Source organism: Eleginops maclovinus, chromosome 7 (assembly GCF_036324505.1).
Source record: "Eleginops maclovinus isolate JMC-PN-2008 ecotype Puerto Natales chromosome 7, JC_Emac_rtc_rv5, whole genome shotgun sequence".
NCBI lineage: Eukaryota > Metazoa > Chordata > Actinopteri > Perciformes > Eleginopidae > Eleginops > Eleginops maclovinus.
In genome coordinates, this window is record NC_086355.1 from 11715547 (window position 1) to 11741529 (window position 25983).

The 25983-nt window shown below is 39.5% G+C and overlaps 1 protein-coding gene across 1 annotated transcript in view; it reads right to left on the reverse strand.

Moving 5' to 3' along the window:
* The window catches only part of LOC134866964 (NALCN channel auxiliary factor 1), a 67773-nt gene that overhangs the window by 6056 nt on the left and 35734 nt on the right, over positions 1–25983 (reverse strand). Inside the window, exon 2 of the mRNA XM_063887207.1 lies at positions 286–457. Within this exon, the coding sequence (XP_063743277.1) occupies positions 286–457 (172 nt within the window). The remainder of the gene's footprint in view (positions 1–285; positions 458–25983) is intronic.

Genomic DNA, 25983 nt, shown 5'->3' on the forward strand with positions numbered 1-25983 from the left:
TTGCCTGGTTATTAAACAGAACATCCTGTAACTGTCAAGTCATAAGGGTTTGGTGTGTGTCCGTGTGCTCAATAAGTGTGTGGGCATTATATTGAGGGATTGAGGTTCGATAAGCATGTACCTAGTGTTCAAAAGTCCATTATTTGGGGAGGTAATGCAGTTTGAACCATCAAAGTTCAATACTTCACAGGGCAGATGCATGTGCTGATCTTTAAAATAAGGTAAAACAAACCAATAAGCTTAAAACTATCCAAATAATCCATAAATTGTAAGACTTTCTTTTACCTGTGCATATAAAACTTGGGCTGCCTCCATGAATGAGATCATCATTGTCAGGCAGGACGAAAGGGCACCGCTGCTGCACCTCCAGGCAGTACTGACCACAGGGGATTGGCTTACTGCAGTGCATCTGGGTGGTCTGGAAGTACTGAGAACACAGCCAGGGCTTATAAACCATCTAGGTGGGAGACATAGAGGTGAGAGCAGGGGGGAGAGAGGAAGACAGGTGAAGGGGGTGCAGAGATAGGAAATTGAAGAGTTAAGGAGGGTTGCATTGGATGATACGCATGCACACACTCGCATGTACGTACATCAACCATGACCTCTACAGCTATTGATTCTCACAGGACTGAGCAGATATCCTGGTGATCCTGAAATTCCCTGTTTAATGAATGTGGCTGTTGCTGGGCTCTCATCACTTTGACAGTCAATATACAGTATTACCCCGCCTCATCTTCTCAACGACTCACATAATGCATGTGTACTGTGTCGTGCACAGAATTCAGAATAGGATGCTTTGATATCTTCAGCTGTTTCACTGTGACCACACATCAATAGTAAAACATAGTCACCTGCAACTTGTAATTAAACAGGCCTTAAACATTTGAAACATCTATTGAATCACCTTTCACTACCAAATTGATAACGATTTTAATACCATTTCAACAATCTAAATGATTAATGGTATCATATACTGTTAGGTTTGTTTGCAACAATAATGCTGTAAGCACTGAAAGAAAACAAGCTTATTTTTAAATTATCATTATTGCCCAATTTTGTAATGACACTGGTGTTAAATTATTATTAAAATATGTATTTGAGGCAAGTTTGAATATGCAGAATATGCATGTACATGCTCCTTACAGGGCCTGTATTATGTAATGTTGATTTCATCTGTGTTCATTTTGTAATTTCTTCTCACCAATTCTCTCAACTCTATAAGTGGGGACAAATGATTTACTTAGCACCTATTATTATTTTTTCTTCTAATGTGATTAGCTATTTGCATCATGCAGAATTATCACCTGCAGCAATATACTGGCATTTCCTGTGAAACACTCCAGGGACTCCTAGTCAAGCTAGCACCTGCTATTAGCTAATCATCACGCCTAAAAACAGTGCACCAAACCACAAGTCACACAACTTCCTGCATAGACTGTAAGAGAGGAATATCAAGTGTTGATAAATGTATAAACGGAAGTTCGTAATAATTCATATTTAATAATGAATTAACAACAATTCACATTCATGTTCTTGTATGTATTACATTTTCATAAACATGTATGTAGAGCTTCTTATGGATGAATAAGAATATCTTACTTGAAATAAGAGAATTACACAAGCACACAAAATCGTTAGAAATATATTCCCTATACAGGGAACAAAAAAAGTCTTCTACACTAAGGTTGCTTTGAACTGAGCTATAAATACATCTGTAAATGTTGACTCAATCTAGCCAAGATGTAAAGCAGAGGACAGGGGGAAAATAACATTGATGGTACAGAGTTAATTTTACATCCTTGACGGTGAATAACAGACATTGCCGGCTATGTTTTATGACAACAGAGGTTATAATGATAATGATGTTTGGACTTCATCAAACATAATTATGGGTTTAATATTGAAACCATTTTCTTGAACAATGGAGGAGTTAACAATGGTGGATGATAAAGGATGTAAGCCGCCTTCGTTTATTCCTCACAAAAAGGTTTCTCAAAAAGGTTGCTGTGTAATGTTGCTTCCTTATTTAAAATATGTGATATAAATACATTTAAAAAAGAGGATGCATTAGGACACTATTCTTAGAAATTGTATACTGTAAGTTTAAGGTTGTTGTCATAACAAAGAGATGCTTGACTATTGTCTTTATCGTAAAAAGTTCCTATTGTCTGCCACTCAAATATCTCTTGTGCTTATAATGGCCACACTGAGATGTCTTTTTGTAGCATCTGTAATGATATAATATATCACATCATTATATCATTATCTAAATATTGCTCCAACATAACATGACTGCTCAGTTGAATCATCTGTCATGCTCATTGCCGACTGAGAGCTATATATTATATGCATGACAGAACACATGCACATACGGTACAGTACAGTAAATTGCTCTGCTCTAATAATTAGATTTGCATTTGAAAATAAGGTTGGTTTCTCTGGACACACACACACACACACACACACACACACACACACACACACACACACACACACACACACACACACACACACACATAAAAACACACTGCCCTTCTTGCTAATCTACCAGTGTATAAATGTCACAAATGAAAATGTGTCACATTTGACATCTTGTGCATACAATATGAGATGGATATTTCTAAATGATTTACACACTGTGAGTCAGTGTATGTTTGAGTATCAGTGTCCCTGTACGTGTGAAAGTACACAGCAGTCTTTTGCAATATCTTTTCCACATCAAGTCCTCGTGTTTCCAGTGTTGTGGATCCTGTAGCTGTCAGAGTGGGAACATAAAGACAAACTGGGGTAGAATCTGCAACGTGTCGCATTACACTAACAATGTCACTGAGTGTCAAGTAAAGTCTGTTTTAGTATTTATCAGACATTTTACCTACTCAGCAGAATCTCAGAAAACAATGTCAAAGTCAAGGTCTGTTTAGTTGCACTGAAGCTTAGTTATAAATCAAAATGAACAATATATATCATCAAACTAAAGAGATTAACTTTAAACATTGCCTCAAGGAGTTTACCCTGACTTTAGCATAACAGAAAAGGGCTTGTATCAGAGGCAACCATGTTTTCCATCTGCATTTCCATTCCCTTTCATCAGAATTCATGTCAGTGTTCATTAAAGCTTATTTCCAAGGACAAAGAACTATGGTAGGTTTGATCTATGTGACACGATCTCCATGCAACTCGAACAAAAGGGCAAGCGTGCCCTGTAACCTGCAAGTCAGCAAAACATATGTCTGAACTGCAACAGATGTGGGAAAGAAACCATGTCTTTTTTGGCCCCTTTGCAATCAGTTTCAAGGTAGTGATGCCCACTGCTGCTGCTGCATGCTGCTGTAGACTGTACTGTAGACCCATGACTTGTTATTTATCATCCTACTGTCAAAGCCCAGAGATGGAGAAAGAGACATGGAGTGAGAGAAATATAAGGAGTGGCATTAGAGAGATAGTGGTAGAGTGGACTCTTTCTCTCCTTTATATAACAATCTGATGTGTACTCTCGTTTGCCTTGGGGAGACAGTAAAATACTGCTTTCTCCTTAGCCAGTTAGAGGTCGGCCAGCTGGCTCTTAAAACTTTACTCTCCTTTTTTCTGTCACCTTTCCATTCCTTTAACATCTCCCACTTGCGTTTGCTGTCTGAACTCATCCCCTCCTGTGTTGTCATCTTTCCCATGGAGGGTGTGACTGCGGCACAGTGTCACAGAACCTACCTCATTGTTTTGATTTGCTAGCGGTGCTTTTACCGTAAATTCCCCATTGGAAAGACGCATGAAAAACATAGGAAATGTATTTGCATCACTTTTGGCAAATATCAATGTAATACAGTGGATCACAACACTAATTTAATCATTGAGTATCTATTAATCAATGGAAGTTCACAATAATTAACATATGTGCTTTGTAAATTTTGAATGTTCATCTGCACTGCTTTAGGTATTTAGCTTCACATCAGTATGACAGCATAGTCACATGAAAATCACCGGTCTATTTTTTATTTGCTGTTATTTCCGTCCTTTCTATGCATTTGTATGCAAAATTGCTTCGCATTACAGCAAAATGGTTCATAAATGTAACCCTACAAATAAATAGATTTAATGTAAAATGATGTCATTAGGGGAAATTAAGATAAACTAATGTAAAAGCACAGTTGGACTATAGGTTAAATGTTATCCAAAACCAAATTTCCACTCTAAATGCTTTAGTTAAGTTATAATCTCTCTGCATAACACAGATATAGAGGAGGCATGATTGAATCAAAGTCAAAGGGAACAATACAGTGGAGATAAACAGATGCAAATTTGCTTAAAGCATTTTAGGTGAAAACACTTCTGCTGAAGGGTGAAAAAGGACAAGAACAACTTCAGTGAATATTTCATGCCGTCTGGATTGTGTGACGACATGAGTATACAAAGACCACAGACTGCATAGAGATAGATATCAGCTGATAAAGGGGGCGGCTGTTTCAGGAGTGGTTGTTCACCAATAGGGAGGACGGAGATTCGATCCCCCAGCCCCCGCGGTCAACTTGTCGAAGTGTGTGAAAGATACTGAACTCCAAGTTGTTCCCTAGTGTGTGTGTGTGTGTGTGTGTGTGTGTGTGTGTGTGTGTGTGTGTGTGTGTGTGTGTGTGTGTGTGTGTGTGTGTGTGTGTGTGTGTGTGTGTGTGTGTGTGTGTGTGTGTGTGTGTGTGTGTGTGTGTGTGTGTGTGTGTGTGTGTGTGTGTGTGTGTCAAAAAGGTGAAAGCCTCTGCCTAAAACTTGTGTTGTAAAAGCACGGAGTAGCTGTAAAAACTAGGAAAGCACAATATAAATGCAGTCCATGAGAGAGGGTCTAAGTCCAAATAGGCTACACGCTAAATCTCACTCCCCTCCATGCCCTCTTGGTTTACTTGGCTTTCTGCAGAGTTGCGACTCAGCTGTCCCGTGGATTGGATTATTTCATAACGATTAGGGTAATAGGGTTATAATTGATGGAAGGCCCTATCCTGGCCTGTGGTATTGGTTTTAAGTGGCCCCGGATGGCCCTGCCTTGTCAGTGCCTCATCTTTAATGGTTTATCATTACTTGTGGTTGTGGCTAAACTGATGTCAAAGGCTGAGGGAGCTGGTAACAACAATACAGATTACTGAATTCATTCCTCTTCAACATGAAGCATAGCAGTGCTACAGAGGCATAAACATTCAAAAACTCTCATGAGCCGCCTCGTCACTTACAACTAAAACAGCCATTCACTGCTTCACTGCATTTAGGCTATCCTCTTTTCTTTTATCCGCTTTTCTGCTCTGCTTATTTAAATGATCCTCGGCTTAAATAATGAACCAGGACAAGTGTACAGCACAATAGTTGGAATTTAAATGTGTTTTATTTGAAAGGGTCAACGCAATTTAACAAAGTTAAACCATAAACATGGTGTGCTGCAGAGAGTTTGTGGCTATTGCTCATTTTCAAATCTTTTCCCTGGTATGGCTTTTACTTGTGCAGTGCGCGTCAAATGCACAGCTTCTAGTAGCATACTGTAGGACCACAACACACAGTGATCTCATAATACACACATACAGCAATACTCATACAAAGACACCTTAACTGTTAAAGGTACAGGAAGCTAAACATGGAAAAGAAATGTCCTCTTGTTTGCTTTTAGTCATTATTTAACTTTGCTCGTGTATCTGGAATTATTTGATTTTTTTATGAGTTATGTGTACCAGAGTTGACAGCCTTTTATGGGAGAAAGCATTCACTATGCTCCTAGTTACTTTGCTACAGTCTTGTCTTTGGGTATATCTTTAATATTGTCTCAAATGCTAGATTGTTCATCAAGAAGATTGAGAGAACAACATTATTAAAGTTCTCAGAGCTGGTATTAGCATACTTTTAAGTTCTGTCAGGAAATTATAAAGATATGCAGAGTCAAGTAAAGCCTCATCGTCTCTGCTTTTAACCCATTTTACCACATAAACCAAAGAGTTTCTTTTGTTTAATCTGAATCATTCTAATTTTATCTTCACACACCAAATGCTGTTAGGTCTTCAGCTGCAAAATAATTACATAATTAGTAATTATAGTCAATAAGCACTGCTGAAACATTTTTAGAGACAGAAAAAGCAAATTCATCTTCAATGTTTGGAAGAGCTGGAAAACGTTTAAGGTTTTTGGATTGGTGCGTCTTTGACTATTGTAAATACTCATTAAAAAAAGATCTACAGTACAAGATTTAATTAGTTTTATTGAAATAAATTAATGGACCCTATGCACTATATACTGTCCACTGAATGAAATGTAATTTCCCATACAGTGAACATTATCATTCTGTATGCTCTCCACAGTGTTGGATGAAATGAGCAGTCCATTCAAGCAGTGACAGTAAGGCCTTCCGAGATGAAAGGGGTCAAATAGAGGTTGTGCTTTAGTAGGAGCCAGCATGTAAACTATCACTTTAAATCCTACAGCAGCAGCAGCAGCAGCAATGCCCCATGGGAGTTACAGTACATGATGGGGGCTAAAGGGTCAAATGGCAAAGGTTACACTAAATATAATCTTTAAAGAAAGCCATCCACATATTTAAACAAATGAATGTGCATGGCTAAACACTGTCAAGTCGATGAATGTAATCAAGCGTTAACTCAAATACAAAGAAAAATCAAACCAAGGGTCTCATGTGTATGTATAATTAATTCAATACTACCCAACTCCCCTGATCACATAAGCAGATAACATTTAATTGGCTGTGATGTGCATTTCCTTTTTATGTACGGTGAAAACATGCATGTGTGTATATTGACTATGTGTCTTAGTCTTAGTCTTAGGAGCCAGTGCAAACAGTGTCTACAGCTGTTTTTAAGGGAAAATGTAATGCAGCTAAGATCTCAACAACAAGACAGACTAAAATAAACAGGCAGGTTTAGCCAAGGTGGTAAGAAAATCCAATGAGATTTTTTGAGTAAAAACAAAAGGCGAGCAAGGCTGCTGGCACATCGACTCTACACACACAATTCATTGATTAAAAGAGAAGTGGCGCAGGAAGCACTCATGCAACTCCCTGAGAGGCACCTATTCAATTACATTCATGTTATATTTGAATGACTGTGTTGAAACATGAGGGCTGGTTTTCATTATGACCCACCTGCTGTTTGTGGCACATGCTTAACAAAAACGTTTGCACATACACACAATCGGTGGTGAACAGCTAAACACCACTTTGTATCTTTTAATATGGGCTGCTTATTTGGCAAACAAAAGCCATGCTAATGTAATTACCACACGCCAAGGGCATACAGTATTATATTGTGTCAGGTTATTAAAAGGAGAATATATCCAAACAAATAAAGAGACAGAGGGGGATGAGTGTGTAAACATAGAATAAGCTCAGTCTACAGACATGGCCAAGTTCACTCGATTGTTTCTTTCGACGTTTGACAGGGCATGTTTAATGTAGAAATCAGGTAGTGGGATTCTCAGGAAAAAAAATACAACAAGCATTACGAGTGCTGAATCTCAATAGCAGCAGAAAAGGGATACATGAAAAATGAATGAATGAAAGATACGGTCATGGCAGCGTGTGAATTAATAATGAGAGGAGTTGTTCACTGCCTACAAGAGTGCCGGGTGGTGCAGGTGTGAGCCTCCGAGACATTCTGCTTCAGAATCTACACTCAGGATGTCACTCTGTCTGGACTAGTTGATGAAGTTATCACCTAGCTAGCTCCCATCACACACACACACACACACACACACACACACACACACACACACACACACACACACACACACACACACACACACACACACACACACACACACACACACACACACACACACACACACACACACATTTATAAACATGAGCTGTGTGACAAAAATTGTGACGTCTCTGTTACTGTAACTATGATCTTAATGGATGACAGTACAGTATAAGGAAAACAAGTGGTTCTGATTCAGGCGCCAATACAGTTTACACTTGAGTAATTTGGGCTCTATTGACGACTAAACTCACGTTTTGGCAAGGCTCAAGGTTTTATAGATTGGCATGATATTTTGTACGGATATATCCTGGTTCCCAGAGATAAATTGGGATGATTTAGATTTTACTCAGCCTTTTCATGTAGCTCCACCAGCAGGTTTACATAACAAGTGAAGCTTGGCATAATGTTAAATCAGTATCAAATGAAGCTTGGCAAAATCACAACCCATTCCTTTAAATGGTAAGAGAAGATACAAGAATACGTAAAGTCTGAAGTAGGTGATAACAGCAAAATGCCACAGCAAATATGTACCAGGGGAACTTGGAGCAGATCAAATAGGAAGAAAGGTTAATACTAAAACATGACCTTACTATCAAACACAGTGAATTCCCTCTGCTGTTAACAGAAATTAACAAACTTACAAACAGAAACATGTTTGACCCCTTATTCATTTCAAAGGAACATTTGCCAATGGGCGAACTTATTGGGTTTGCTGTGGCCCAGCCAAGAATCCGCTAACATTTTGTGGTCCTGTTACTCTTTGCTTGCACCTACTGGTCTTGGTAGTCTAAACCCTAAAACTCCTCGTATACAGAATACAGATGGCAGAGACAAAGAGAGTGTCAGAGAAATGATGCATGCCAGGATGGAGATGGATGGAGAAGAACATTTTCTACAGGGAGCACATCCATATGCACAAAACATTTGCCCTAAACCTAATTTTGTTGATCAATCAAGGTTATCTGGATGTAATTCATCGACACTGTCCTGCTGACACACTATGATAATTAATTTGACAAAGATAATTATCAGCAAGACGGGCCTACTGTTAGTGAGAGTGATGAATCAACACCCACTGCAGTCATACAGCCTGCTGTTAGCTCTACTGGTCCATACTTGTCTGCAAGAGTCTTTACCTGCAGCTCAGCTATAAACTCCCGCTGAGGCTCTCATTCCTGCATCCCCAGCCATGCAAACATGTTAAATACTGCAGGTAATCCCAGCAACAGACAAATGTTCTCCATAAGTACCACAGGAAAATCCCTTTCCGCGATCTCTCCTGCTGCTATGCATGTCCCCCCCCCCCCGCCCCTCATTCACCACCTCACTCCCCCCCATGTCTCGCTCTGCAGTGTGTACTGCAGCAGTTGGATGAAAAATGGCCTTGAAGGGGGGGCTGGCGCAAGGTTGCCTGCAGAGACATAACAGATATACACGCTCACCTTCAGACACTCTTTCTAGCTTTGCTGTGCCAATTCACTATCTCACGTTCAGTGTCTTTCACAGATAAAGCATTTAAAACAGAGAGAAAGAGAGAAAGATGGACGAGGAGGATCCCTTGAAATTGTGCCCATGTCCTAAATTGGTCAGTACACACAAAAGTGCTCACTTGAAGTATGCAGCCTATGTGTGCATTCACATACACACAAATCTTTCCTCAGCACTTCAATTGGGATGTTTTTGGCTGTTCACATCTTTATAAAAAGAGTCATATCATCCATTTTAATCCGGCTAAGGCATGAAAGAAAAGTCAGAGACAAAGGAGTATGAATCCTGAAAGATTGCAGCTGAAGTGTATCCCTGCTTCAATTATTTGAAGTTTGAATTTACAGTTTTAGACCAAACCGTCAATCCATTTCAACAAAATTGTTGCTTACTGTAAGGATAGGACCTTTTGAGTCCAAGGTCGTGCGTTAATTGCATGCAGTGTCCTTTTGTGTTTCCAGTTTTTTGCCAATTATTTCATGTAAAAAAAAAAAACTTAAAAAAAACATGTAGCTATATAAAGGTATTAGAATTATTTTCCCGTGGCTAACATGGTTTTAATTTAATCATTTTTCAGCCCAAACTGCTATGCTGCATTCAAGTGTGTAACCGTTTCTCCTAGAAACAACCTCCAAGTGTGAGCATCCAAATTAGATTAATTTAGTTTAACATGAACACAAATAAGTTGCTGTCAACATGTGAGATACACAAACAAGTTTTGATGTCTGTGAACATCCTTACTAAACTTACAAGTACAGTACATACAATCACACATCCACTCACACATGCATGCCCAATCTCTTGGAACACAGCAGAACATCAGCACTATCAACTGTTTAATTATCAGATGAGCAGCAACCAGAGCTGAAGAGGTTTCGATAATAGAGGTCTTGTCCGGGCAGGTCCAGCAACAAGCTGGCTGTGAACCCGATGACAAGCTGCTTTAATACTTCACTAACACACACACGCACGCGTGCACGCACATGCACACACATACACTCACACTTGACAAGGGATTTGACTCTAAACCTTTCGTAGAATCAATCCTGCAAACACTAACTTACCAATTTACAGGCTAATTCCTACGTACAATCAAAAGGATAAACAACCTTAAGGCAATTGCAAAGTTTACGATGTTCTGTTCATGTCAACCCTGTGATACAGATGTTTTCATTTAGAGGTGTTTTTAATAAATAACTGTGGTTGTTTTTAAGGCTGTGGCTGATGTCTATAGTGTCACATTGGATTTTAAATGCTTCTTTTTTATATTGAAAATATAGTTATACTTGAGGACAAAAAAAACACAACGCAAAGGTTGTATTATAACAGCATCGAGTGATTGCTGTTGTGTGATTTTCGTAAGGTATAACATCACCATTCCTTTTTCTTTAATACCCCTTTTTTTATCTGTCAAAATACGAGTTAATATCAGCATAAAAGCACACAGCAGTTGAAGAAACACTTACACATTTGGAGGTTCAATTAAACCCTTCATGTGTCCTCAGACTTGGAGAACACACAAATGATAAACTAAACACTGACCCAATTGAAAAAGTTGCAAACTACTGTAAATAATGGATTGAATAATGTTATTCGTGAATCAATAAATGGAGTATTACTAGCCGCCGTTTTTTTAAACTCAATGCTCCTTTCAACAACAATTCCACCAATTTCATTCAGTTAAACCAAAACTCAAGCTGACATCTTACTAACCATCAATGTGATGTATCCATGCATTTGAAAAATAATTTATAAAGCCATTGAAAATATTATCCCAGTGAGATTTTGCAAATGTAAAGATATTTGTTTTTACATAGGCAATACGATGTTGTGATGGTCCCAGACAGAAACTTCAGAATCAGAATTAGAAGCAGTATATAGTTTGAGTTTGGTGTCTAGGCTCGGCCTCATCACTCCACATATTAACATAGAACATTGAGTGATGATTAGATAACTAACCCCCGAGCCCACAAGTGGAGAGGAAGCTGGGGTGTCGGTGGGGCAGGCGAGCATCCCCAACCTGAACACAGCAGCACCGAGGTGAACGCATTAGCAGCGTGGAAACAGCAGTGGCGGCAGCAGCATTAGCTTAAATAGAGCGCCAGATTTAGGAGACTGTGTTTGGTTGGTTGCAAGAGTGACGAGGGGCGTTATGTGCGAATGTATCATTGGTGCTCGAGTTGACTGCCTGAACTAGCTCGCAGGCTTCGCCCCTTTTGTGCTACTAGTTATAAGACTTACTATACTGACAAACGCATGAGGGTGGAACAGAAAATGAGCATTAAATGTTATGAAGGTGCTGTGGAAGTAATAATATAACCCTAAATGCAAACCTTAATTAGAGGTGGTAGTGATAACAAAAAATGTAATTAACCAGCAATGTACCATATGATTTGATAGCTATCGATGCCACCCTTCATATCAGATGATAGGCTACTAATGTGCACTGCTGTGTAAGCTATACTGTGTTGTGGTTGTGCCTGTTGACTCTGAATAAAAATATAGAGCCTGTTATAGCATATTTATGCTGCAAATTCAAAATTCAGGCAAGACAAAAAGCAGGAAATATCATGATGAGTTGGGAGAATTGGCATAAACAAATATTTAGTCTTGTACCCACACTGGTTGATTAATGTGGCCTGCCAGCCATACTTTCTCATAAACACTCAATATTATTTGGAACTGTTTCTCCATTTACAACATTAACAAAGACAAATGTTTAAGACAATAAATAAGGGAAAATACAGTATATTTAACATCTCATAACAAGCGACAAGACAATATATTAAGATATTTTAATGTACTGTACGTCCGATCTGTGTTTAATTTGGAATCTTAGGACTGATTGTTACACAAAAGAGTGCTTTAAGCTTATGTTATGACATTGTGGAGCTGATTTGATAGTAACAACTGATACATTCTGATCAGGACATAGTTGAGTTTAGGGTTAATGTTTCTGGCTAGCCTTAGGTTTGAATCATGAACAGTTTTCCACTTAGTGGAGCAGTTTTGTCTTTAAAGCAGTGGAAAGACACTTGAAACATGCAGTATTCGAAACATTTACAAAACTCATAATACTGGAAGTAAAGAACAAGAAGTATGTTTATTTTTTTAAAAGATCAAACAAAACATGCTCTGTAAGCAATGGTTCTGAGAAGATTGATTTCGAATAGGCATTTTCCACAAAGGAGGAGCAACATCTCTCCATATTATATGAGTGTGTTTACATATAAACATGTTTGCACAGATACCGTAGGTACACACTAATGCATGCACAACACAATGTCGAACAAGTCACTGCAGTGAACTGAAGATCTCTGTTCTGCAGCTGCAGTTTGAACCATCATATAACCCGGAGCTTTGCACTGATCCAAATATGCTTTCCATTCCCACAGAGGAAGTTGCAATGGTCCCTTTGGGAATCATTCCCAGCGGTACAAGGTCTCCATAGAACCAGAGGGGTCAATAGTACCTACGCATTTTGACCTCAATGAATCATTAACCTGAGTATCGACCCCCTTAAGTCCCTCAGCATTTCTTCTCCTGTCACTCTGCCTACCTTCCTTCTTAGTAACATCTTTACCCGTTTCCCTGGTTACAGTGTGGCATCTGCTAAAATATCACTGATCTCTCCTTTTTCACACATCTCTCCTTATCCAAAACACATCTATTGACACATTGACATGCGCACACAGACTACATTTTTGAGTCTTTCTAGAAACAGCGCTGCAGCACACACGTTGCTTGATTCTCAGTCATTTTTATCCAACTTCCTGTCTATCATAGCTTTCCATCTTTTCATGTTCTCTCTGATGTTATCTTTTTTATCTCACATATGGACGGGAAAATGGGCCAGGATTGGCAAATGTTTGAAATGCAGAACACATTTAGCAAAGGAATGGTAGAATCCGACAGGGTCACATCGTCTGGGCCAAGCCTGAGACATCGCAGTTTTGCTGCCCCCAATTAGACTAAAAACTACAGGCAGAGAGTCAGAGTCTGATATTTTCAACCAGGCCACATTCCACCCATGTGCTTCTTTCAGTGAGAGAAAGAAACAAAGTGGGAGAGCGAGGGAGAAATGGAGAGACGCAAACACTAGAAGAGGAGGAAAGAGAGACTGAACATAAATTGGTCAGCCCTCCCCCAACCTCCCTCTCTCCCTCTGCCTCTCTGTCTCTCTCTCTCTCGGGACTGCTGTGTGCGAGACTGCAGATAGATTCTGATGTTCTCATTTATGTCTTAATGATTGGCTTAGTATGCAGCTTGTGCTCTGCAATGCTGCGCTTAGACAGAAAGCAAGATCACACAGGCATACGAGCATACATCGGAGCTCATACAAACATAAACTGTGAGATGAAAGGAATAACAGAGATCTGATGCATGCAGTGGCAAATACAGTATGTTTCTGTGGAACCAGTGATCACACTATATATCACACTTTTGCAAAGCACACTTGTGTATGTATATTTGATCGGGTATCGAGCAAGTTGCAATTCTGCGGTACAATGTTCTTAAAATATACCACAACTGAAGCTAAAGTATGATATTCACTGACAGCCTTAGCCTACAGTGCACTTGTATGCAAAGGGTGGATTGAGGTAACAGAGGGAGGCAGGCAGAGAGAGATGGTACTTGTAATGACATGTCACATCATCATGGGTGGTTAATGCTTGAAATTTCAGGATGAGTGTCCCTTTAGTAAACAGCCGTATCATTTGAATATTTCATTGAGGACAATTAGCAGCTTGTTTACTTATTAATCTGATTGCTGCTGCCAGAATAAGCTGAAGCTCTGTATCAAGGAGAGAAGGAGAGATGTGCAAGCAGAGGAGAGCAGAACAGAGCAGCCCCCACACTGCTGCGAGGCCTACTGCAGGGGAAAAAAGCATCACATTTACACTGAATTATAATGATAGCTTGAAGAATATTGCCAGAATTGAGTTAAGTATTCAAGGCCTTAGAAAATATGTACCTAAATGTCTATTTAATGTGTATCCATGACCACCATACCCTCGCATCCTGTATGTAGAGAGCAGCACTCTAATAAGAACACACTGAAAGCACAAACAGATGTGAATGAAAAGCTAACATTTGCAAATATACAGGCACAATATGATGATAATATGATTGACATGCAGGTAATATGAGTAGCTCTGGAAATGCTCATTATGCAATCCTAAACCCTTTTCTCATTTAAAATGCAAATATATTTTCTCATTCTCTAATGTATGATTTATGTATTTTCTAGTCTTTACTCCCTTGCATCATAGTGCTGAGTTATACAAGTCAGCTTAGACTTTAGCAGCTATCAGCTAACAGTGCTAACATTGCTAACAGCACGAACAGAGAAAACAACTCCAACAGTGTTGAGAGAGCTACAGTGTTAACCTTGGGGGGAACTGGGGGTTGGTTTTTACATTTCCAACACCAGCTCAGGACTGTGTAATTAGTGGGTCAGATGTATGAGTGGCCTTGCAGATCTGTGACCATTAGCTGGCTGTGTACCTACAGTACATGCATGCACTACGTGAACTAAGCATAGAAATGCCTAGATAACAACACAGGAAGAGGGTAAGTCACTTCATTCTCTGCCCAGGTCGCCATTACTGTACAAAACATTGTTTGCTGCAATATTGATTTTCTTACTGCAGTATATACAACCAGTAACCAATGTTGATTCATAATTGAAAATAAAAATAAACACTAAAACACAAATGCTTGAGTTTAAGTTAAGATATTGTATGTTTCTCAGCTGAATGTGGATCCGTAATGTATGTTTAGACCAAGCAATGACAGGTCCATTAATCAAAGCTATATATCCCATTACAAGACACATGTGCAAGAACATGGCTGCGGGCTTATTGCAACTCAAGGGCCTACTTCACACCACACTATTGCATGTAACATACTGTACTCTCTTACGCATTCACATTTAGAGACAATAGGCATCTGTGGAAGAGAAAGGTTCACTGTGGTGTTTCAAGGTCTCCTTTCGTCACATCCAATATTTATCGAAGTCAAGAACATGGCCGTAATTCCATTGAGCTATGATAACAACATAGATCATCTAATAGCTTCATTGGCTGGGAGATAGCGAGCCTGGGGGCCCAGCTCTACACTGCTTAGGGGAGTCGATATATTAGAGGATGAGAAGAGAGCAGAAGGGAGGGGAGGTGTTTTGGGGCAGCAGCAGCAGTTTCTTTTAATAGTAACATTGCAATACCTGCAGCACTTACTGTATGATCAGTATGTTGCGTGTAAAGTGCAGGTGCAGAGAGTTTTACATAAATGGTGTGAGTATACCATGTGTGTGGTGTGCGTATGTGTGTGCATTTCATGAGGCCAGGCTCTTCATAATCCAGAGATTTTCCACTCTGCTGCCTCTATTGTGAGGAGGAGAGAACACAGGAACTCTTGGTGCACTCTGCTCCACTTCCAAACACCAGCTCCATGTAACAAAGGCTAATACTACACTTTAGCCTCATCAAGTATGTGTCCTCTTCAGCACTGATCACTGTCACCCACTCATAGAGGGCTTGCTTAATGAGGAACATTCTCACCAATTGTCTGATGTGATGAAAGCGCAACACTCTTTTCTGTGCACTGCAATAATACCTCATTTTGATAATTGATAGCTTGTATCTCCCCGCAGGTAACGATTTGCCCAGCTGGACGTTAGAGTTCAGGGCCCTGAATAGGGTTTAGTGCCGAGCTGTAGTAGGATCTCAAGTCATGTCATGTGACCTTGTTCATGTACGGACTAGCTGTAAAGGATAATGCACCCTTCTTTATTTCTATTATTGTTAACAAATCCCATGAAAAGACCAAAACCAAGCAGTAGATCGTATCTAAATAATTTCTGACTCATCGTGTATGTGTCTCTCAGCCCCAAGCCCATTCATCTCAATTGAAGACATGAATCTTTAAATATGGGTCTGAATATAGAACATACTTTAATTTTTAAGGAAGACACTGTAGTTTTCCTTTTTCTACATTAATGGGGAGAGGTCTGTCTTGCTGGCTTGTTTGTATTTCTTTAAACCAATCACAATTGTCTCGATTGGTGCCAAGCACAGGATGCAAAGACGTTGCCCTTGATAAACACATCAAATGCAGATAGTGGAAGGGGAGGAGAATGCAGCGTGAAATACTAAATTAATGCCGGGCCTTCAGCCTTACCTGCCAGTTAGTTTATCACAGCAAGCATATGTTTGGACCAAATTTGTTAAAGATGTAAAAATTGCAAGTCAAGATATCAATGTTTTCTAAATAACAAAACAAGATCTAGAAGAGTCCCCAAATCTACTTGAGTAAAACTTATGCTAAGAGTCTTGTTTGTGTAAGGGGGAGGAGGGTTTCTACTGCCTTTGTATTTTTAACCTTGACACATAATTATATAATAAAGCAATGAATGTGGGTTTTTGTGAAAGTGGTGGCAAAGTCTACTGGGAGTTGATTTGGGAACCGGAAGGCCACTCGTACAAGTACCCGAAAGACCAAGTGCTACCGGGGTGTCCCTAAGCAAGGCACTGTCCCCTACACTGCTCTCCAGATGCCGTACATATGGCAGTGCACTGCTCCTCACACTGGGATGGGTTAAATGCAAAATGTAAATTTCCCTCTGTGGGACGATAAAGGGTACTTTCTCTTCTCTTTTTAGAAATAAGTATTGATCAATTATTCATATGAAGGTTTTTTTTTTTTAGAACTAAAATGTTTTCTGTAGGTATTCAATACAACTTAGGACAATGGTGTTTTGACTATTCAATGTATTCCAAATAATCACAGCAAGATAAACCTGTGGGTATACAATATATAATACCTAGTAAACCCTAAGTGATACTAGCATGCACTTTTGCATTTTTTCTGACCTTGACTATAACTATACCCTTGTTTAACAGCTTTGGTTGGAATTTCGCTCACTTCAATTTCATCTATATTGCCATCTATTTTATGTTCTCTCATGTGTTTTTGCCCATTTGTTGACTGTCATTTGCTACTCCCTACATCCTACCAATAAAAGGAGGCATAAGTATGATAGATTCTATCTGGCATGGTAAAATCTGAGTATGGAGACACAGCTTGCTGAACCATGACAATGTGTTTTATGAAATTGAATATTTGGAGAATATTTCTGTAGAGTCACTATGTCCAATGAGCCTGTTCTATTCCATTATGTAGATGAGTCTGTAAGAGTTACTCGGGGGAATTTATAAAAGCTGGCAGATTTTTATAAAGTGCGTACATGTGCCGTGTCCTCCACTGCACCGGCTTCAGAGGCCGGACATGTAACTAACAGAGTTACAGACACATTATGGATTACCAGTAATCAAAAGCTTGAAAATGAAAAAAAGCAACACAGGCTGTTGTTTTTTTTTTGCACAAAGAACGAGCTGACCTTCTTCAGGTTATTCTCTGGTAGCTGTAATGATCCCAACAGGTCCTGCCCTTGTAGATCTTTACTAACAACAACCAATCAAGAGTTATATAGTCCGGTCTATAAACATCTTTGTCCATACATACTGTACACAGCACACTTTCCTCTCTGTTCCTGGAGTATCTGCTCTTCTAGTTGCTCACATTCCCAACATTAGCATTTAAATTGAAAACAGAGTAAGTAATTCCTTAATTCCCTGAGAATCCACAGTCCCAAATGACCCCACTCCACAGCGTCCTCCCACACACATCTACAAGAACAGAACAATCTTTTCCTGGACACCACTGTGCTTGACACCTCCTCTTCCTCCCCCACATACTATGCAAAGAAAAAGGGTGTACGTACACATGCGCATATGCACATACATGAATACAAATTAACATGCTAATACACACATGTTTAAACACACACCAAGCCATGTCAGCATCATAGGCGGATGTGTGAGGAGTTGTGTTATGATATGGGGGAGCTTAATGATTCCTGCTCTGCTGTGAGCTCTGATTTTTCTGTGATGATTCTGTTATGTGGGCAGTGGCTGAGTTGTCTGCTGCATCCCATCAACACGGGACATTGTGCCTAAGATGACATGATTAAAGAGTAAGTAGTCATTGTTTAACATACTGAAATAATTTTGAATAGATTTAAACACAGAGTTAATAGCCAGGGTACTATTTTTAACAATCTGCTGCTCTGTATCACTTATTTCTCACTTGTTATTCATCTGAACTGTTTCATTAGCATTTTGCTCTTCTTTTTGCTTCATACCTGTTTTGCTTGAGATCTCTGAGGCTTACATTAAAAAAAAGTTGATCCAAAGCAACACTGGAAACAATATTTTTTTGAATATGTCATTTTCAATATGGTGCAGTGCAGGCCAGAGATTTGAAGTGTCAGCATTTCTCTCACCCGCATTTCAACCCTGTGATAAGCAAGAATGAAATAAAGGTCAACGGTCAACTTTTTTTCATATCTGGTGACAATTATGAAGGTAAAATTGCTTCAGGGAATGTTGTTCATACTTCAGTCCTCCAACTTGCATAGGACGAGTGTTTGTGAATGCAGAATATGAACAGCATTAATGTTTGTCTTCCAAGAAACCTTAAGCTTATCACACAAGAAAAAGGGAAACAATGATGTTATGTTCCTCTTCAGGGTGAAGGCAGAGCATCAGGGAATGCTGGGTTTTTCTTTTGCAGTATACACGTAGCAATGGCAGTAAGACAGCAGCCATGCATGGGGGTAAATGTTGCAGTAAGAGGATTATGCCATATAAGTGCAGCAAAGGAATCTAGTTAGGCAGCCTGAACTAGCTTACAGGCTCTGCCGCATTTTGAACGTAGTATGGTATTCAAACAATTGTATGTTTCCTGCTTTCTGGTCACACATTGTCTAGACAATTTCATTGTTCTTGGTAACTGTAAGTCAAGATCTGCTTTGGTTCATTCATATTTTTATAATTTCGGGGTAAAAACTGTGTGGTTCTGCGACAGACATGCCCAAGATACAATAAAAAGTATATGTTGATGAATCAGGCCAGGAGCAATCTCACCATGCTTTCACTTGACACATGACATCATACTTTCACTGCTCAATGAGCCACCAAAATGCATTTAGTTGCAAAACACGTGCATCTGCTGCCTCAGGTGCATGGTGGCCTTAAATGTTCTCCAGTGTGCAAGCAGTTACATAACACAGAAATGCCAGTATGTCTTTTGCCTGTCTTCTCGCTGGTGTTTGCCAGTGCCTGCTTTGTGGCATCACAACAGATTGTGTCATCTGTACAGGCCTGGCTCCCCACACCACCACTGCTGTCTGTCTGCGTGCCTGCCTGCCTGGCAGCCCTGAGCTGCAGGCCTGCTGAGCAGCATGCTGGAGCACAAACAGCAGCAGGCTTCACGTCTCCTCTCATTTAACTCCACAGTCACGTGTCATCCTCTGTATCACAGTGATTTTTTACCATGGCTAAATATGTAAGTTAGTAACTTGAACATGTTAAAAACAAGACCAAAAGCATTGAAAGTATCTGCACTCTTTCAATCTATCTTCAATGTATTTTAAACTATTTGACAGAACAACACAAAGAAGAACATGTTTCAATAAAAAGCAGGTTAGGAAAGCCCTCAAATTCTGAAAGATAATATACAGCAGGCAATGGGAAGGCGCTATTTTCCTCTTTCCTGGAACTTATTCCTGTGATACAGTATGTACAGTAGATCTATGTGTGCAGATATCCTTTCTATCAGATGGGAGTCTCCTCTGTAAAAGATGCTGTGATGACAAATAGGTATGATGATAGAGCAAACAAGCATGTCTCTTGGGGATTCACTCTACTCATCCACATTATTGGGTTTGATATTACGACTTTGGTTCGCCAGCTTACAGTCATGTCTTAACGTCTCCATCATCTAAATAAGGTCCCCTGACTCCTCGCTCAGCTAAATGTCATCAGCATGCGAAAGCAGTAGCCACAAACCTCCCATAAGTGGCTTCTGCCTCTAAGCCTTGAAGGAAAGGTTCTAGCCTTAATATGCTAAGTAAAGATGAGCGCCCCAGTGCTCTCCTGGCCTGTATCAATTATTAATAAAAAAGCTAAGAGGTCCGCTCTCTGGGGATCTGATCAATGCTGAATCGCCTAAAGGAATACTTCACCCACAAAATGACCATTAGCATATCAATTACTGACTTCATGTGACTTAAAATGGCTGAAGAAAACATATGAACGTGTTGATGAATGGAAGTAAATTAGGGGTGTTGTTAACAACAGCAAAACTATATCACAACGTCCATTCAAACTTAAAATACTTTTCGAACAGAGCCGTTTTAGCCAAAAGCTTGCTATTTCAGACACTCAGAACACATGCACAAGTGTGACAGTGTTTTAAATTACATTGCATGTCACTTGTGAGATGCTTTTATCCAAAGTGATTTACATACATTCAATACGGTGGCCAATTCCCATAGGAGAAATTTGGGGCGAAGTGTCTTGCCCAGGGACACAACGACATGCTGACTGCAGTGGGACTTGACCCAGTTATCCCCTAATCCAAAGATCAGAGCACTATCCCACTGTGCCACTGCCTCCTAAATAACCAGGTTTTAGTCAAAATGAAAGTGTTTGGCTGAATTTTATTCCCTAGCTCTCTTGTCTCTATTTCCAAATGTATTGATCTCTCCCTTAAATAGTTGTTATGTTATAAGTGTTTATTTGTGATATGGGAAAAACCCTTTTTTGGATGGAAACACATAAGGTAACCTGGGGACAAAGTAACAGTTTTAAAAAGTGACCAAATTTGATTAAACCAGAATTGAATGTACTTGATTGAAACTGCATTGGTTGAAGCATCACACGTATAGCTGTAGTTATCTTCAGTTTTCACAGAACCGTCGAAATAAGAATGTATTAATTAACGAAGGAGGGTTGTCCTGAGAGGCTAGTAGAAATAAAACATTTTCTTTAAAATAGCTGATATAAAAACCATGGACAACTGTATGTAAAAATATGTGTTGTGTGGAGAGGATAAGGATGCACCATGGTCCGTATAAATAAACCCCTGGTTCTTTTAGCTGAATGCTGCCTCAAAGATATTTCTCCACCAAACGACCAAACAAAATTGAAATCTACCAATTCATTTTCTCAGTGTGAGTTGCTGCTGGAGCCGTTCTGAAATGTTAGCTACGGTAGCAGGTTGTCACTCTCCTGGCACTCATAAAAAACAACATCCCAGACCAGAATGATGCAAGTAAGCTACATTGCTTCCAGCTTCTGACTGTGTGTGTGTGTGTTTTTATTAAGGTGAAATGTTTCATTTTTATTTCCTATGTTATAAGAGGAATACAGGTTTATGTTTACCTGTGTGTCTTACTGTGCAACACATGTAGCACTGAGACGAACAAACAGCAGCTGCCACAACTGCTTGTCTGTATAAAGAGAAACAAACACATAGATGCTGGACCATTATTTCATAAAGTGTGTTTGTCTGTTGTTTTCTTGCTTGGTCTGTCCCAATGCCCTTGTTTCATGTTGGACACACCTCACAAAGGCTAAGACAATGGGAATGTTTTTTTCATGATTATTGCAACAGCTTCCAAAAAAATTCTATGTTGTCTTGATGAGAAGAAGGCTTATATCTAGTTAAACTAAAAGTTGTGTTTTTTGTTAAAGGTATGGATCAACATTTAGAATACATTTTAAGACCTCTGTAACAGCTTTTTTTCTCACAGTTTTACAAAAGATATTAAATCCTGCCGAGTACAACATCATGTTTGTTGCTTGGAGATTGCAACAAGTTAATGTTAAACTGTGTAACTCAAAAATATGTTCCCTGCACAATGAGTGAGAACAGCATGTGGTAATATTTAGCACAGTATACTGTATATAGATTATACCATTAGGTACTGGTTGCAATTTCAGACTTTCTCTACAATAAACTATTTTCAATTACAAAAATTCACCTAAAATAACAACTGTTAGGAAATTGTAAGCCCAACCTCTCAAAGGAATTTATACAAAGATAATAATTTCTGATCAAATATTCTCCAAGCTTGGAGCATGGGTCTATGACAGTGTTGGTATTTCCACAACTTTGGTCCGGACGGAAATATCTAAACAAACATTAGATGGATTGCCATGAAATTTTATAAACACATTCAACCAAACTTCCTGGTCATTAAGTTATCAAATATAAGCCTGCTAACATGTTCAGCTCAGCTAGTTAACATCATTGTGTTACTCAGCATTGTCATTGCGCATGCTAAATTACTGACATTAGCATTTAGACTAAAGCAAAGGTCTATGTGGAGACGTTGTCTTCAATATTTAGTTCAATAAATGCCATGTTTTTTTATTGGGAACAACTTTTTCCAGTATGAGTTTTGTCATTATATGAAAAATACAAACACAAGTTAGGATTGGTTGAACGAAAGATTGACACCATTCATAACTGATACACTATATTCTCCAATGAAAAACCTGGTCACTACATCAATGTGTCTTTTAAACATGGTTTGAATACAGTAAAAGTGATTTGTGTGTGTGTGTGTGTGTGTATGTGTATGTGTGTGTGTGTGTGTGTGTGTGTGTGTGTGTGTGTGTGTGTGTGTGTGTGTGTGTGTGTGTGTGTGTGTGTGTGTGTGTCTGTGTCTGTGTCTGTGTGTGTCTGTGTGTGTCTGTGTCTGTGTCTGTGTGTGTAAAAGAGAGAGAGAGACTCAGAGGTTAGCTCTCAAAGATTGCACAATGGAGCAAGCATTGAGACAGGAATGTCAATATACCCTATGAGCGTTGCCCGGAATACCTAAACGTGGTGGCAAGTAGAGACACAGTAGGACAGTCTCAGCCTTGAGGTTTGTGTGTGTGTGTGTGTGTGTGTGTGTGTGTGTGTGTGTGTGTGTGTGTGTGTGTGTGTGTGTGTGTGTGTGTGTGTGTGTGTGTGTGTGTGTGTGTGTGTGTGTGTGTGTGTGTGTGTGTGTGTGTGTGTGTGTGTCAGTAGTGTGTGTGTGTCAGTAGTGCTGCAGTTTATCCTCTGTGTGTGTACATCAACAGTTACCAGCACCGACGGCACTTCCCAGACACACACAAGACAGAGTGACATCTAAGACTCTCCCATTACCTTGCAAGGTCAACTCACAATTTCCATGTCATCAGAAATAGATTCAAACCGTAAGACAGCAGTAGGACAAATAACCAGCAAATACAATCACAGTTTACTGACAAACACACACACACACACACACACACACACACACACACACACACACACACACACACACACACACACACACACACACACACACACACACACACACACACCATACACACAAAACACGCATGTGCAGCACTTGTGTAATGACTGAGTGAGGGAGACAGATGGTGACTCTACCCACTTTAGATTGCCAGCACTACATTTCCCATGAGGCCACTCGTAACGCCTGCTGTCAGAGGCAATGTTCTTCCTGTTTTTCTGTGATTGGGGTGCATCCTCATGGGAAAAGGTCAGATGTCAGAGCAAGAGTAGGTGACCAGAAGGGACACATCACAGAGGAAGATAACAAATTTTATCAATTAGCTATGTTTGGAGATCAGAAATTATTTTTAGATTTTGTGGTTTCAATTTAACTAATTCTGGGCCTCATGTAGCTCTCCTGCTCTACTTGCTTTCTACCATTCCCCAGAATGACTTTCAGTAACCTCTAAAGAGAATTCAAAATCAACCTTGTGTGTGATGTTAGCATGATATCACCCACTATTGTCTTATCATATATTTCATGCCTAGTAATAACATTTATAACAATTGCTTCCTTATTTCTGTTTATAAGCTTTCACAATCAAGATTGTACTGAACTCATTGTATACTGGAGTTTTTGAGATAGTCAGTTAGTCAGAACCAATCAAGTGAAGTTTGCGGCCATGATTCAAACACAGTATGTCTTGTTGATGTGTCCTCTGAGGCAGCTGTCAGTACAGAAATTAGAACCACTCCCTCTTTTATGATGGATTTGTCTCTGTTGAACCTTGGTGCAGATTACATTATTGAATCCAGAAGGAAGCCCTTACTATTACTTTAAGCAACAGAAAATCAGTTGATTACCTTTAGTTAGCCAATGAAATGTCAGCAAATAGTAAATAATACAAATAAGAATCACCAATTTAACTATTTTAACTTTAACTTAATTGAAAAATCTGCACTTATTAACCTATCAAATCCTCATACTCACCGTGATTTTTGATGTGCATTTATGCTTGAAAAATAATATAAAATGGTTAAGAGATTTATTAAACACTTGATGTTTCATTGTTTGTTAATCCCAAAAGTGAATACTAAGACCTAAAACTGCACTGATAGCACTTTAAACTGTTTTTGTGGATGGTTTCATTTCCAGTTTTTGATGACACTGTGCTCTTGTTCCTTGATTTCCTGAGAGTGTTCCCTGAGTGTGATAGCACGAAGAAATCACTTTCAACAGACGCCAAATGAATGCAATGTAAATTATTGTTACACTGCCCACTCTGTGACTGCATGCACACACACACACACACACACACACACACACACACACACACACACACACACACACACACACACACACACACACACACACACACACACACACACACACACACACACACACACACACACACACACACATACACACACACACACACACACACACACACACACACACACACAAAAACACCCAAGACACCAGAGGTCATGGGTATTTTGTTCAACGTAAGATATGAGATCCCTGAAGTCTTGTTGACTAAAACAGAAGGCAATCAAAGAATAAAATACCTTATTGCTTGAGACCCTGAAAGTAACTAGTGTAAAACAGGTTAAATCCAAGGTGTTTCTAGTAGCAAAAAAAAAAAAACAGCTATAAATCCCAACCTGAAATATTTCTATCTTTGTCTTTACCCTCTTTTGTCAAGTTCCAATATTGTTTCACTTATTTTCTAAGTGTCTTTCACCCCATTCACCATACAAATTGTTGGTCATCTACATTTTGCCAAGTATTAGTAAGAATTTGGGGAACAACAGAAAGGTCAACGTTAACAATTGGCCAGTGGCTGTTTGTTTACCAGTCTTATGTGAATAATTCTCCTTTAAATCATTCATCCTCTCAAACTGTATGTGAGCTGATGGAGTCATACTGGCATGTTGTCCATGGAGGACCTTAAGGCAGGCTGAAAGGTCTTTCTAGCCACCTTGTAATGCCTTGAGGCTATTGCTTAGAGCTCTTTTACATTTCCCTTGAAGGGAGAGTGGAATTGATGCTCCCGGAGCAAGAGGAAAGTGTTTCAGTTGGTGTGTGTGTGTGTGTGTGTGTGTGTGTGTGTGTGTGTGTGTGTGTGTGTGTGTGTGTGTGTGTGTGTGTGTGTGTGTGTGTGTGTGTGTGTGTGTGTGTGTGTGTGTGTGTGTGTGTGTGTGTGTGTGTGTCAAATATGTCTACAGGGACATACAGATCTTCATCCTCAGTACTAAGAGCTGACAGATGCTGGTCAGAAGACATCCGCCTACCTCCATAAAGTAAAGTGAGTCAGCTGGAGCCAGGAGGAAAGTGTTTTCTACAATAGCACGATCACAGGAAGAGCTACAACTCATCCATGTGCTTGTCCTCCATAGCAGAAAAAAAAACATCCCAAAATGTAAATTAAAGTTCAACTGTTTGAAGTTGAGGCATGGTGCTGTACTTGCTTCATATTTTCACGTTTGCATTGTTTCCAGGTAACTTTGCTGAAATGTCCGAGGGGGAGAGCAAACAGGAAGCAGTTGTACATCACCTGACATTGAATAGTGATGTTCCCATGACAACCAGCAGACCTATTTC